General features: G+C 42.9%; 1 protein-coding gene across 1 annotated transcript in view; it reads right to left on the bottom strand.

The window, feature by feature from the left end:
* Nucleotides 1-16,454, bottom strand: part of LOC111827494 (mediator of RNA polymerase II transcription subunit 12-like protein) — a 129,637-nt gene that overhangs the window by 27,259 nt on the left and 85,924 nt on the right. The window contains exons 4-5 of the mRNA XM_023760177.1: nucleotides 14,101-14,292; nucleotides 5,831-5,990 (exon numbers count right to left, since the gene is read on the bottom strand). Coding sequence (XP_023615945.1) covers nucleotides 5,831-5,990; nucleotides 14,101-14,292 — 352 coding nt within the window. The remainder of the gene's footprint in view (nucleotides 1-5,830; nucleotides 5,991-14,100; nucleotides 14,293-16,454) is intronic.

Raw genomic sequence — 16,454 nt, 5'->3', positions numbered from 1 at the left:
GAGCCTAGGTGGATTCCTGCGGGGAGGGGAGGGTTCCAGGCAGCATCCACACCTCAGCATCCTCCTCTTTGAAGTGGGATAAGGCATCTCTCTCTTTCTCAGAGAACCTGAATGATAAATCAGGAAATGAGCAGAATATACACAGAACCCAGCAGACGTCACTAATGGAACGGGAAATGTGGTGTTACAGCACACCACAGTAATCCTGGGAGAGCTGGTGAGGGGCAACTATTCCCACACTGGATGACAGGAAAGCAGCCCTGGGGTCCAACAGCAAGGGGATGAAGGGTCCCAGGGCTAAAACACTCCCTCAAGTAACTGAGACCATTTCCACAGTGCTATCAGAGCTGACTCAACCTGGGGCTGAAGGGAGCAATCTGCTGACCTCATTAGAGAATTCTATGCCCCTCCAGAAATGCTACAGAGACAGCAAGTGTGAATACCAGAGTTATGAGTTGTCTCAGCCACAATAAGAACCTCAAGGGGAAAGTCCTACAAATAAATGTACAGAGCTCCTTGTTATTTACTATAAAGACATATGTCCTGATCTGTTCATACTTTAATTATGTAAATCTGTGTAAGTTTTGCTTTTTTATTTTTAACTATTAGCTAGACCATTTTAAGTGCTTTTCTCTAGTGAGCTCAAAACATTTAAGACAGCTAAGCATCGTTGTTCAATTAAAAACTAAACATCATTCAACTCTAAAAAATATCTGAAACTAACTATGTATTATGCCTGGTGTGCTTTCCTGCGAGTCTGCAGCACTCACCTATGTGACAGCATTTTCTAAACATCATGTCTACCCATTACCTCTTCTGTATTTTATTTTTTTAGGATTCATAAGGACAAAATATTACAACCTCTTCCTCCAAGCTTCCCTAATTCATCTCTATTTTAGAATTGCTGCCCTGAAGTTAGAATATATCCAAGTCAAATATTCCTTTACCCTCCTTGAATTTACATATAAAACCTCACCAGTAAGCCCAGCCCCCTCTCCTCTCACTTTTGGGTCCACACTACCGGGTGTGTCTGTGCTGGCTGAGAGCTCCCAGGGCAGCACCCATTTAATCTACATTTGAGGTCTGTAACTCTCAGAATGGTAGTGAAGATTTCTGTGTGGCTGTGTTTAAAGAATTTACACACCAGGGCCTGCCCCTTTGTTTCTGTGAGTCCACCTAACTTCAGGGAAACTCTCTTTAATAAAACCAAGCAGCAGTGCCATTTCATAGCACTGTTCTAACTCTGAACGTGGGAACTGAAAATAAAACATATGTTTCTATTACAAAGCAATGAAGGCCATGTCTATTAAAAAAACTTTACAAAGAACAACCATCAAGACAAAGCAGTCATAAAACCAACCCCAGAAAAGGGTGACACCTTAGAGTGAATCTCACCCCAAATGTGCTGAATGATTCTTTTCTTTATCAAAGCGAGAACACAGAACCTATTACTGTAAGTTAAACTTCTGAAATATGTGCAACTTAATCCAGTTCAACACATATATGTGTACTTGCTGGCTGTATGGCCTGCATGGACTGTGAAATCTGCTACTTTATGGCTCTGCCTCCACAGCCAAATGCTTTCACATGTACTGTATAATCTGCTTCACGAAGCTAAGGAAGGCGCTGAAGACAAAGCAGAAAGTAAGAGGTTACCAGGTGTAGCAGGCTGACATTAAACCAATATGAGATGTTTGAAACATGCTCTTTTCATATAGTATAGATAGTATGTTACATTTGCACTTTAAAAGCTCATGTCAGAATAGAGATAAATTGGACATTTACAGAATTAAATTACTTATTAATTACAAAGCATAAAATAGTAACTTTGCATCGGACAAAACTGGTAGGCACCACTTTACCCAAATGATCAAAGTATCCCAACAGTATGGAGACAATGCGATATGATGAACTGCAACAACACCGCTTCCTGGCATCCACCAAAAGTGATCGCCTGATCTAATCTCAAGGAGCTGGACAAGTGCAAATCCAGGTACAGTCTACAAAATAACTGGCCTGTCCTCCTCAAAAACCTCAAGGTCAAGAAAAAGAAAGGTGGAAGAACTGCTCCAGATTTTAAAAGGCATGACAATTAAAGGGAACACAGATTGTGGGTCAAGGTTGAGAGGACTGCCTAGCCGATTTGGTTTAGTGGATAGAGCATCGGCCTGCAGACCGAAGGGTTCTGGGTTAGATTCCGGTGAAGGGCACTTCCTTGGTTGCAGGCTCCTCCCCAGCCCGAGCCCTGGTCAGGGCATGTATAGGAGGCAACCAATCGATGTGTTTCTCTCACATCGATGTTTCTCTCTGTCTATCTCTCTCTCTTCCACTCTTTCTAAAATCAATGGAAAAATATCCTCGGGTGAGGATTAAAAAAAATCATTTAAAAATGAAGAATGGTAAATGTAATGAATATAACAAAAATTCCATGATGCTCTTAACAAGAAATTGGAACCAGGCTTCCCTCCTCTTATTTGGTAGAGGAAATCATATGGTCCTGGTGATACACTCTTATCTGAGACTAGAGGCCTGGTGCACAAATTCATGCACGGGTGGGGTCACTCAGCCTGGCCAGCAGCCTGGGGGAGGGACCAAGGGAGGTTGGCTATGGGAGCGCACTGACCACCAAGGGGCAGCTCCTGCATTGAGCGTCTTCCCCATGGTGGTCAGTGCGTGTCATAGCAACTGGTCAACTGGTAGTTCAGTCGCTTAGACTTTTATATAGAGAGAGATTCCTAAAAACCCCAACTACATGTTCTTCACAAATGATGAGGATCTATCAAACTTTTATTTGTTCTAAACTTGTTTTATGTTTCATTTGGCAGAATCATTTCTGCATGATCATCTTTTTTTTGCCTTTTTGTGACAGTTAAAATCAGATTAAATTAAGCATTAAGGAAAACACTGGCAGGAACAAGTTACAAAAAAATATGAAGAGAATCTAAGGGGTAGAGGATTAGGCTCTCCATTATAGCTGGTGATGCTGGAAGTTTCCAGGATTATGAATTGGGGCAAATGGAAAAATAAAGATATACACAGACACATAAATGCTTCAGGTCTAAGTATTCATTTACTATCTTAAAAATTACTGAGCACCTTCTGTATGCCAGACACCATCCTAGGAGATCCAACACTCAACCAATCTGACATTTCTCATGGAGAAACATCATAGCTGCAGATTAGTATATAACATGAGGTGGTATTAGCAGCTATGACAAAAAGAAACCAAGACAATGAAGTGACAGGAGATAGTGAGGTCTGAGAAGGCTTCTCTATGCGAGTGCCATGTGAGCTGACAGCAGTGGGGGAGCAGGCAGGTGGACACCTTGGAGGTGGGAGGAGAGAGGTACCCACGGGTCACAGCCTGAGGTGATAGTCACGTGTGGACCGCTGGTGTCGGCTGACATAGACATCTGAGTGCGAGAAGGACCCATGAGAGGATTCCAAGTATGGAATCATTGATGTCTTAGCTACAAAGCAGAAAGCTGTCATTAGAGAAGAACAAACACAAGATCAGCTGGAAGCCGCGCAATGGCACAGGCACAGGGGGTGTGGGGTTGGGGCCAGAGCAGAAGCCGCAGGGGCTGAGGACGACGTTGTCAGATTCCGATTCTATTTTGAAAGAAAAGCTGACAGGATTGCTGAGGGGACTGAATGCAGTGTTTTGAAAGATAAAAGCCCAGGATGACAATATGGCTCTTACCTTCATCCACCCAGGGACACATGTACATTGGCTGAGGAAGAAAAGCCTGAGGAAGGAGCAAGAGTGCTGATGGCAAGAAGTCAAGAGTTGGATTTGATACACATTAGGTTTAAGATGTCTGTTAGTCATCAAAGCAGAGGTGAGCAGTGAGTCACCAGATGTGCAGGCTCTGGGGAGAAGCATTAATAAGTGCAATAGATATGGAGATGCAGATATATAAAGAAGAACTGCCTATGTGTTTGTGTGACGTGTGTGTACATACACACAATGAATGAAGGAAAATTCAAGAAGGAAAACACAGAGAAGGGAGAGAGAAACTTGAACACTGTATCTACGTCAACACCATTTGAAAATACCATTATGAGCATGTACTAGAGGCCTGCTGCACGAAATTTGTGCATGGGGGGGGGGGGGAGCCCTCAGCCCAGCCTGCACCCTCTCGCAGTCCAGGACCCCCTCTCAGGGATGTCCACCTGTTGGTTTAGGCCCGCTCCCACAAGGAGTCAGCAATAGGACATCCCTCTCACAGTCTGGGACCCCTTACTCCTTACAGCCCACCTGCACGCTGCTCCTTACCGCTTGGCTCACTGCTCCTTAGCGCTGCCACGGAGCCAGCCATGAGCCCAGCTTCTGGCTGAGCAGCACTTCCCCTGTGGGAGCACACTGACCACCAGGGAACAGCTCCTGCGTTGAGCATCTGCCCCCTGGTGGTCAGTGCACATCATAGCAACTGGTCGTTCTGGTCGTTCTGCCATAACAGTCACTTAGGTTTTTATTATATAGATTACTTTAGTAATAAAAAGGCAGCATTTCTTTTGTTTCCCTCAATAAAATAATAAGCTAATGAAAAATATTCAAGTCAGAAGTGCAGAAGTAATATAAGGTTGAGACAACACTCAAAGACAAGTACATTAATTGTGGGTAATTTCTTCCCAGCTCTTTTCCCCTGGACACACACACACACACGTGCACATGCACACACATGCACACACACAGTGATGTTTTAAGTGCAGTTTAGTTTTGCTTATTTGTTTTAACACACAAGATACTGAACTCAAAAGGACAACCATAAATGCATTTTTTGTTTGTTTGGGATGTATGTTTTTATGCTTTTACAACCACTTCACAGCCCACCTGCCTGGCATCTGAGGGCGGGTGCTTTCTGCCCCTGCCCCTCAGAGCTTCACAGCTGGGTCTCCTTTACACCATCATAAACAACATGTTTTAATTTCATAAAGAATTATTTGAATACTTAATTTTGAAATGGACATCATGATGTACAATTCCCTGTGCACATTTCTAGTGTAGTATCAAGCCTGTTAGAAAGCTCGCTTCAGCATCACCTCAAGGAGTCACTGTCTAGTCACCGAAGAGTGAAGACTCTCACTAGAAATGTCCTACCTTCAGTTCATTCAGTAAACACCTGTCATGAGCCAGTATGTGTGCTGTGTGCGTGCGTGGGAGGTGGGGGAGTGAGGGGAGGGTGACAGGCGCAAAACTTTTAAAGAAAATTTCAGACAGTGAAGCGTGCTATGGATAAAGTAAGAACACTTGAGACTGTAACTGGGAGGAAGGGGAGAGAGAGGAAATGCTATTTAGCCAGGTGTCCAGAGAAATCCTGCTGAGGAAATGACATTTGAGCCAAAGCCTCAGTGAAGAGGAGGAGGGATGCAAATACCCTAAAGAGCAACCCGAGTACCGGGAGGAGAAAATGCAGAAGCCCTGAGAAAGGATGGAGCACGGCAGGAGTGAGGACAGAGGGACGGCAGTCTGGCCGGGACATCTTGGGAAGGGAGGTTAAATCATAGATGGCTTCGATGCCATGGCAACGAATATGGCGTTCATCCTAATTGCAGTAAGAAATTATTATAAAGTCATGAAGAGGGTGGTGAAGTGTACGGATGCAGGACATATCTGAAGCAATATCCCTAGAACCTGCTGATGGAATCAAGATCCTGGGACTGTGTGGGCAACGACCAGCTTCTCCACCCGCACCATGAGTGACTTTTAGCCTCACCATGAACCTGCTCAGTACTCACCTTGCAGCACTGTGTACAGAGAGCGCAAGCAGCAACTGCGTGTAGAATCAGTAATGAAACATGCAGCATATCATACTCTCTCACTCACCCAAATTGGGATCAGGAGCCTGGCGTTTCTTAATTTTAGCTTCAGAAATAGCAGAATAATAGGCACAAGTCATCTTGATAAGCCACATTGCTCGAACCATTGGCACTGAATATTTAGCTAAATATGCAAAAACATCTTCTTTTTTACTAAGGATGGGAACCTGAAAAGAAATAACATATTTATAATAATCACATATTATGTTCACCATTAGCAAAAGAAAGAGACTATAAGTTCCTTCTGGTTATAAGAAAGTATATCCTTCTTTAAAACGTATATCCTTAATGGATTTTAAGCAAATTTTCACTAAGGAAATATAATCAAAACTATGTTTAGCACATTGGCAACACAATTTTATCAGCTGTGCTTTCTTCCTTATAAAAATAAATTACCTGCAAATTGTCAGATGCTGAAAGCTACTCATCTTGTCAACAAAATAGAAAAAAATAATAATTTCATGACAGTCCTCTGAGTTTATCCCAAAATTGAAACAGACAGGTCAAGTGAGAAACTGTCCCCACTCTACATTTCTTTCAAGAACACTTTTTTGTATAAAGTTTTTCAACTGTACCATTTCATAAGAATTAACAATTTCCACAAAGCTTTTAAAAGTGCCTTTAGCCCAAAATTTAAAATAGAGGCTAAAATGATGGAACAGTGAATTTGCCTAATAAACACTGAGCTAGAAATAGGTGGGTAATTAATTCGCTGATGGAAAGTAGGCACTTGAGGCAGTTAATTATTTCCTTTAGACCACAAAGGTACTATTTAGCAAATTAGTATCCCCATGTACCGCCACATGATTTGAAGGAGTTAATCCACTCTTAGAATTCCTCATAAATATCCTAGGACAACCTCGCTTATCTATATACATTTCTGAAACTAGAGTAAGAGTGGACAAAGGTTTACCAGCTGTGACACAGCAGGACCAAAGCAGTGACAGGGAGAGGCAGGCAGCTCCCCCACCCCCCTTCTCACAGGAGGGACGAGGGCCTCACTGTTCCATTCGTGGCACCAGCCTGTTTGGCTAAACCCATCCCTGCCAGGCTCTTCATTTATGAATGCGATAATACCAACCAGGTCCATCTCACTGAGTGGTTGGAAAAGTAAAGCAAAAGAATTACATGTATCAAAATTATAACAAGTTTTGTTTTTGTTGCCAATTCCAAAGATTTCTCCATGCCAGCCAAATTGTTTTCAAGCCATGAACGTGACCTCTCCTAAGAGGATCCTAAATACCACACCATGGACACTGAGCCTCAGTCTCTCTGCCCCACACTCTTGTTTGATTTTGTGCTGGAAATCAAGGCTTCAAACCAGCTAACTGGTTCATATAGCATAGCATTTTTCTCTTAGTTAACCAAATCCTTGTTTAGTCAGTGGATTTTTATATCATACATATGTTATAAATTTGATTATCCATATATTTGGTACAAAGTGTGATCCCAGAAATAAAAGATAAGTATTTTTTATAAAACAAAGCAATGTCATCTGACTTCACTTGAAATCACCTGGGTCTTACCAAAGAAACATCAAGCTGCTCCAACACTGAGGGAAAGCTGACTGCACTGAGAAGCAGTGTGTCCACATACTGTCTCTTATGGGCCCTTTAACAGACTTGTGGTCGTGTGCAGTTCCTGCCTTGGGTGCTGACTTGAGAACATACCCCTGCGAGGCACTACACGTCCAAAGCTGACTGAAAGGGAGCTGAAGAGTACAGGCCACAGCTGTAAGGCCTCCTTTCTGCAGACCACAGCAATACATTTTAACAAAATAATGTCTGGAGTCCTGGCCAGTATGCCCAGTGATACAGCACTGGCCTGCACACCTGAGGGTCTCGGGTTCAATTCCCGGTCAAGAGCATGTATCTTTGTTGCAGGTGTGTTCTCTGGCCTGAGTCAGGACATGTACGGAAGCAACCAATCGAAGAGACACATTGATGTTTCTCTCTCTCTCTCTTTCTTTCCTCCTCCCTCCCTTCCACTCTCCCTAAAAATCAATGGAAAAAATAATTTCAGGTGAGCATTAATTTAAAAAAATAATCTCTTGAAAATGTAACTTACAAGGCACATCTTTCAGGGAGCATAAGGCTCAGGTTTATTATCATTTATTTAGTTCAAGATCTGAGTGGCTGCTTCTCACTCAGAACACAGTTTGGGGGTCTGGCTGCCTCTTAATCAAACATACCAAAGATTATAATACCATGACCTAAAAAAATAGGCAAATGCAAAAAGTAAAGTTAGCATCTCCAAAGAAATGATAGCATCTTTTATAGATGCCTAAAGTATTTCTTTTGAATAGAAATTGACAGGAGGAAACAAAAAGTTTTTGAACAAGTGAAATGTTTAGATGAAATAGCAAACAAAACAGAGCCACAGGTCTTAGAATAACAGCAGAAGGCAAACCTCTAGCTTCACTCATTGCTCCTATGTCAGAGCCCTAAGAAATGGTTGACTCAAATCAAGGGCTTTAGGATGTAGAAGAATATACGTGAAGAAAGTTAATTAAGGAAAAGACACACATTGATGGATTTGTCAATATACAGCTTGGGCGAACTCAGGAAGGAAAATATATTTACCCCAAGTGAACTTCCTTACAGTGATGGATTCTATTTTGAACAAAGAAACCGTCTGACTTGAACTTGTAGCTGAACCTAGGCAATCCCCTGCAGCTGCTTGGTGTCTGAATCAAGCCAGACCTGCATGTAAGTACCAAAAGAAAACTAAGACACCTAGCATGTGATGGTTTTCCATCCTGGCATCACCTTTCCCCTTGGATAAATGCTACCATCAGCATCAGCGGCTCACTAAACAGTGGTATAGGCCAGAGGAAACCCATAGACCGCAGACACCTGAAGTGAATAGCTGATCAGAAATAGTGAACTGTGCGAGAGCCAGAAGGGTATCCCTAGGGGCCAAAAGTCTCCTTCTCCAAATCCATCCTTGAGCCTGAGTTAAAAGGCCCTTCGCAGGCCATTGTTTCCCTCTCCATGGCTACATACTTGCGAGCTGTGGAGCTTTATAGTAACAGAACCCAGGCCCAGAAACCTGATCCATCCCATATAGAACTATTCTGAACTCTCTATCAGAGCTGGAAGATGATTCATGATCTTAGCAGGAAAATGAAGATCTTCTGCATTAAGCCATCTCACAGATAAATACCAGAAATTAAAGAAGTGTTTAAACTTTCTAATATGAAGAACATGTGGAGAATGCATTCTTTCACCCAACTCAGAAAGAGATTTCACTGTCTCAAGAAGCTTATATGCTGGAGAAGGGAGGGGGACAAACTTTTGAAAAGCCCAAGAAATGAATACTTCAAAATACTTTCAATGGTTTTGTAAAGAAAACATCTTTGCCCTAGCCAGTTTGGTTCAGTGGATAGAGTGTCAGCCCACGGACTGAAAGGTCCTGGGCTTGATTCCAATCAAGAGCACATACCGGGTGCAGCTTGATCCCCGGCCCTGGTTGGGGCACATGCGGGAGGCAACCAATCAATGTGTCTCTCTCACATCCATGTTTCTCTCTGTCTCTCCCCGTCCTTTCCACTCTCTCTAAGAATCAATGGAAAAATATCCTCAGGTGAGGATTAACAAAAAAACAAAAACAAAAAAAGAAGAAAAATAAAATATTTTTTTAAATTAAATCTTTACTGTTCAGATTATTACAGTTGTTCCTCTTTTTTCCCCCCATAGCTCCCCTCCACCCGGTTCCCACCCCACTCTCTGCCCTTACCCCCCCCCCACTGTTCTCATCCATAGGTGTACCATTTTTGTCCAGTCTCTTCCCGCACCCCCCACACCCCTTTCCCCCTGAGAATTGTCCGTCCATTCCCTTTCTATGCCCCTGATTCTATTATATTCACCAGTTTATTCTGTTCATCAGATTATTTATTCACTTGATTTTTAGATTCACTTGTTGATAGATGTGTATTTGTTGTTCATAATTTGTATCTTTACCTTTCCTTCTTCTTCCTCTTCTTAAAGGATACCTTTCAGCATTTCATATAATACTGGTTTGGTGGTGATGAACTCCTTTAGCTTTTTCTTATCAGTGATGCTCTTTATCTGACCTTCAATTCTGAATGATAGCTTTGCTGGGTAAAGTAATCTTGGTTGTAGGTTCTTGGTATTCATCACTTTGAATATTTCTTGCCACTCCCTTCGGGCCTGCATAGTTTCTGTTGAGAAATCAGCTGACAGTCCTATGGGTACTCCCTTGTAGGTAACTAACTGTCATTCTCTTGCTGCTTTTAAGATTCTCTCTTTGTCTTTTGCTCTTGGCATTTTAATTATGATGTGTCTTGGTGTGGTCCTCTTTGGATTCCTTTTGTTTGGGGTTCTCTGCGCTTCCTGGACTTGTAAGTCTATTTCTTTCAACAGGTAGGGGAAGTTTTCTGTCATGAATTCTTCTAATAGGTTTTCAATATCTTGCTCTCTCTCTTCTTCTGGCACCCCCATAATTCAGATGTTGGTACACTTGAAGTTGTCCCAGAGGCTCCATACACTATCTTCATATTTTTGGATTCTTTTTTCTTTTTGCTTTTCCGGTTGGGTGTTTTTTGCTTCTTCGTATTTCAAATCTTTGACTTGATTCTTGCGATCTTCTAGTCTGCTGTTGGAACTCTGTATAATATCCTTTATTTCAGTCAGTGTATGCTTAATTTCTAGTTGGTCCTTTTTCATAACCTCAAGGGTCTCACTAGATTTCTTGAGGGTCTCACTAAATTTATTGGCGGTTTGTAGAAAATTCTTGAAAAACCTTACAAGTGTGGTTTTGAACTCTATATCCAGTAGTTTGCTTTCCTCCATTTCTGTCATTTGTGACCTGTTTCTTTGTCTCCACATTTTTTATGCTTCCCTGTTGCTGATAGAATGTCTTTCTGTGCTAGGTGTCCTATAGGGCCCAGTGGCTCAGCTTCCACAATTTCCTGAGGTGGACACTCTTGGTGCACCCCTTTGTGGGCTTTGTGCACAGTCTTGTTGTAGTTAAGCCTTGATTGTTGTAGGTATCACTGGGAGGAATTGACCTCCAGGCCAATTGGCTGTGAGAGTCAGCTGTGTCTGCAGTGGGAGAACTTCTGTGCTGGAGACACCCTTCTGGGGCAGGACTTGCTTCAGTGGGGCTTTGGTGTTCACTGAGCCTACCCCCTGAGTGTGTCCCTCATGGATCTGAGAAGTTCTAATCTGGATGGTCCCATTCTGACCACTGGGTACACTGCTCTTGGATATCTAAGGAGGTGCTAATTTAGCCTCTGCCTGAGGCTACCCAGCAGGAGCTATGGAGAGATCTGCAGATTCCTCTTCTTTGTTGGGGTTTGGAGGTGCCCAGATGAGGCCCAGCTGTGAAGCAATGCAAGCTGCTGTGGGGCCTTGGGCCTTCTTTTGGAAGTTCTGGGTCTCTCTGACCCAGTTGTAGTTTGTTAGGTAATTTTCAGATTGCAAAGGGCCAGGCCTTTCATATGCAAAAGTCTCTGCGCACAGCTTGAGTGGGGCGGGGTCTCAGGGAATCAACAGGGCGGAGCAATCAGCTATGACTGATCCTCAGTCCTACCCTACAAGGCCCCTGGGTCTCAGTGTCCCAGTAATCACTGCAAGCACCTCTGAGAGAAAGCCGCCCTCGAGTTTCGACCGATGCCAGATAGTCCAGTTTCTCCCTGTATGAGTCTGGGTCCCCAGAGACTCGCCCGGAACTGGAGTTCAGAGCAGTTGGGAGCTTGAGACTCCCTCCAGATTGAAAAAGACAACCGTGGCCTCAGTTGCCAGCCCTTTCCACATGCGCCTCCGTACCTCTGCACTTTACTTCCGCACCTCCTCTGAGTCTCAGTGTGCTTTTCTCTTTCCTTCCAGTTGTAGAATTTCCACTCAGCCAGCCTTCCTGTGGTTCTGGATGATGTCCGTTTTGTCTTTTAGTTGTATTTTTGAAGTAGTTGTGCGAGGCAGCAATTTCCAGTGTTTACCTATGCCGCCATCTTGGTTTCCTGTCAAGAAAATATTTTTAACCTTGCAAAGAATTAATGCCAGGACTTACCTGAGGAACACCTGACTTGGCCAGAGGAAGCTCCTAATAAAGAGAGAAGAACAATGGCTACTACACTGCACCCTAATCCATCTCCCATCTAAAAGATGAGACCACTGCACCCCTAAAGCAAGGGCCTCAATTCCTCACCAGTACTTCCTTCCAGGATACATCCACAAAATGTATTCCAAAGTTTTAAAAAGGAAAACCTAGAAAGAAAGATGTCAGTCTGGCCACGTAGGAGTTGGAGATACTATCTGACATGGAGGGTATGGACTATTGTTAGAAAGCCAATGACTATCGACTATGGAAGGATGTCCTTTCACTTGTCTGGCCTCCAGATACCTTGCATAGGCCACAGTGGGCCCAAGTGGTACATGTGTTATAGAATAGTAAGAAGCTAGGAAAATTCCAGGACAAGCGGAATAGGGAAACTGAGACAGACAGTTAAACAGTAGTTTGTGGCCACCTAATTAAATCCTATCTTCCCTAAACCAAGGACACTTAAGAGTAAATGGTTTGCACTTCTCCTCCCCAACCAGAGAGTAAGTAGCTTAAATCACCCTACTCTGGGAGACAAATAACAGAAATCCAATTAGTGCAGTTTGCCAGCCACACACAAGGACAGAGAGAATATATCTCATTTTGTACATCAGCATAAGGCTGATGAATAATCTATTGATCCTCTCAAAGACCCCCCTTAAATGCCCAGCCTTAAAAACCCCTAAAAATGAAGGTCCCAGCGCCCTCTCTCTCCAGGGAGCATGCCGGTGCCATTCCCTTCCCCCTCTATACTTCCCCTCCCTGGCCCCTCCTACTTCCCCCTATGTATCCCCTAACCCAGGGGTGGGCAAACTTTTTGACTCGAGGGCCACAATGGGTTCTTAAACTGGACCGGAGGGCCGGAACAAAAGCAGGGATGGAGTGTTTGTGTGAACTAATATAAATTCAAAGTAAACATCATTACATAAAAGGGTACGGTCTTTTTTTTTTTTTAGTTTTATTCATTTCAAACGGGCCGGATCTGGCCCGCGGGCCGTAGTTTGCCCACGGCTGCCCTAACCTCTAAGGCAACGGTCGGTCGGTCAGTGGGTCGCCAACCAGTGGTCTGTGGACCACTGGTGGTCCATGAGGTCTGAAAGGTTGACGATCACTGCTCTAAGGGACCCCATGAGACTTGCAACCAGGGGAGCAATGGGCAATGGCAGCTAGTCCTGGGTTAACCCCCTGAACCTGTCTCCAAGGCCCCCTTTTCTCTGACTTCCCAGTGATCTAAGTCAGCCCAGCCTAGGCTCTCCTGTTCCTTCTTCTAAGCCCTCCCTTGTTTCACTGTCCTAAGTGTGGTTTTGCTACAGTCAATAAATTCTTGCTTGCTTTTCTACACTTTGTGTCTTGATTGAAATTTTTCTTTCAAGAAGACAAGAACCGAGGTCTCTCCCCCCCCCACCCCCTCCACCCCCACCCATAGCACATGATCACCACTGGAAAAGAAATGCCACATGATTCAGGCTGTGTTGAGACAGGCACTACCTGAGTAGCAAGAGGTGGTTATGCTGACTGTTGTGCTTTTCAAGGATTTAGTTGCCTTTAACCACTGAAATCCATGGAAGGCAACACAAAGCTATGACTCTCAGGCAAAATAAAGGCAGTGGGAGCTGTGGGTACTCTTTTCAAAGAGCTGCTTTAGGAACGAACAAAGGAGCTCTCCTCTGAGGTCTGCACCAAGCCAGACAAAGAAATCTTACCATCAGGAGCGAAGATGGGCACCCTTAAAACTAAAGGGTTTCAGGGGAGATGAGAATGCTCTGTTTGCTAGTGAAATCAATCATTAACACAATTTTAAAACAAAAAGAGGCCATCAAGAATGCTAATGTTGCTAAGGGTATGAAAGAAACAATGATCACAGGCAACTGAAGAGGTAGAAAACCTGTTGTTGATTTGGATAAAGGCAAAGCAGTTTAGCCAGTTCGGAGGCAGTGATATATGAACAAGCAAAGATGCTGCATTAGACATGCATTGTTTACAAGAAAGGGTAAAACGGGGAATCATTTGGGGGTCTGGAATGGATTGATTCCATTTACATTATTTCTAATGGGGAAAAAAATGATTCCATTTTCAAACAAATTACTTCTGAAATAGCCTTCTGGAACAAATTAAGACCGAGAACCGAGGTTCCACTGTATATACTTGAACATTATCTCAAACATCTTCATTTCTATAAGACCATAATTAAAACAATGTAAGAAAAACTTATACCTTTTTTGCCAAAATAGCAAGTGGCTTATTTCCTGCTAATTCAGAGAACCAACTATGAATTGCACTCTGCGATCGAGGGGTAACCAGCCAATAATTATCTTTAGCATTAACTTGTGGTTTCTTCTTTCCGGTGTCCTGGAAAGTGTTCAGCTTTAGTTTCTCAGCTAATATGCTGCTAAAATAAGCTCCAATCTGAGGAAACAAGAGAAAAAATTTTAAAGAAAATAATTATGTTAGTAATGTATATTAGTATTTTATCTTTATCTTCAAACAGCCCATCAGACAATAAAGTGGCAATTTAAGTCCTTGAAGTCAAGAGTTGTGATTTCCTTGACTAACATAATGCAAAAACTGCCACAGCACCTTTGTTCTAATGAACAAGTAGTTCAAGAAAAAGAGAAGACCTTCGAAATCCTGTTAAGATTAAATGAATTGCATCCTGAATGTCAAGGGAATGGGTTCTGCTTTAATCTTCGGCTGTACTTTCCTTTTTCATACTGCACACCCATTGAAGAGAGTATTTTTCCTGAGAGGAGTTGCACAGAAAGCCTAGTAATCAATCACACCATAATTATTCTTTTTCTTGTTTCATCTTAATAGCATGTATTTTTGGAAAGCAAACTCTGTATTTACACTCAGTGCTTTTTTAAAAAAGAATCTAGAGAAATTTAATTTATTTAAATGGAAAATTACAAGAGTCAATTAAATTAACTATTCAACATTTTAGATTGGGCTGCCAATTTCATGAGCACAAGTGTTTCAAGAGAACGCTACTGTCACCTGATCTAAAAGGAGCAAAGCAGCAAAGGAAGCTCCTGTGATTACTGCAGCATTTTCATATCAACCAAATTAAAAGAGGACAAAGGAAGAAGAAAGACAACAAAGAAGGAGATAAAATAGTATCTAAAAATTCAACAAATCGCCCTAGCCAGTTTCGCTCAATGGATAGAGCATCGGCCTGCGGACTGAAGGGTCCCGGGTTCAATTCCGGTCAAGGGCACATGCCCAGGTTGTGGGCTTGATCCCCAGTAGGGGGCTTTCAGGAGGCAGCCAATCAATAATTCTCTCTCATCATTGATGTTTCTATCTCTCCCTTCCTCTCTGAAATCAATAAAAATATATTTTAAAAAAATTAAAAGAATTATATCTTTATATCTAATTATTACATAACCACACAGAAAAAAGCACACATTTAATTCAAGAAAATTTTAATACAACATTCTGATTGTATATTTTTATTTTTCAGATATTTATTATTTCTTCAAATTTGTTGTTTACCAGGAGTGACTGAAATAAAAAATATAATTGAGTCCCATCATCATCATGGAAATGGATTTAAGAGAAAACTGGTCAGATCAATATTATTGCTTCCCACTTGGAATCAGTAAATAGTTGCCACTGATAGCGCACAGACTGCCAAGAATGCTCAAGATCTATTTATATAAAAACCCTGGGTGTAACGCGTCACATCCGAGGCTCCACCAACCGGAAGGAAGTGAGTCCTGCAGGGGTAGTCTTGGCAACGGCTGCGCCCTCCCAGAGCTGCTTCCCTCCAGGCCTGAGGGAAGAGCCCACCCTCGGAGCGCCCGGAGCGCCAGGAGCACCAGCAGCAGTCAGTCCTGGGTTGCTGAGGCGAAGGCCACTGCGTGGTGGAACTCTGGGTCTGGCCCAACAGGGAGCGTAGCCGGCCTTCAAACCAGACCCTGACATTAGGGAGGAGGGAGCCCCATTCCTCACAAAATCCGCTGTTGGATAGCTTGCTGTCAGTGGCCTGCCAGCCAGGAACCCCATTCACCTGCACCCCGGACGCTGACAGGAGGGAGGAGGGAGCCCCATTCCTCACGGAATTGACAGGTGCCCAGCTTGCTGTCCGGGGCCTGCCAGCTAGGAATCCTATTCACCTGCATATCTGTATAAAGTTTTAATACATTATATTAGAAGTCGTGGTGGTACTGTTTTACCCACAATGTCTACAGGAATTGCTGCAAATTTACTTCTTGGTGGAAGAACCTTTCATTCCCAATATAAATTACCAATTCCATTAAAGGAAACTTCAATTTCTAGACTCGATATAAACAGTGAAGTTGCTAAAACTATTAAAAAAGGCCCAACTTCTCATTATTGATGAATGCATCATGGCATCCAGTCATGCTATAAACGCCATAGACAGATTACTAAGAGAAATTATGAATTTGAATGTGGTATTTGGTGGGAAAGTTCTCCTTCTTGGAGGGGATTTTCGACAATGTCTCAGTATTGTACCACATGCTATGTGATCGGCCATAGTACAAACAAGTTTATAGTACTGTAATGTTTGGGGATGTTTCAGAAAGTTGTCTCTTACAACAAATATG

Source organism: Myotis lucifugus, unplaced genomic scaffold, assembly GCF_000147115.1.
Source record: "Myotis lucifugus unplaced genomic scaffold, Myoluc2.0 scaffold_175, whole genome shotgun sequence".
NCBI classification, from domain to species: Eukaryota; Metazoa; Chordata; class Mammalia; order Chiroptera; family Vespertilionidae; genus Myotis; species Myotis lucifugus.
Note: the sequence above shows the minus strand (reverse complement) of the source record. Positions and strands in the feature narration are given on the sequence as shown.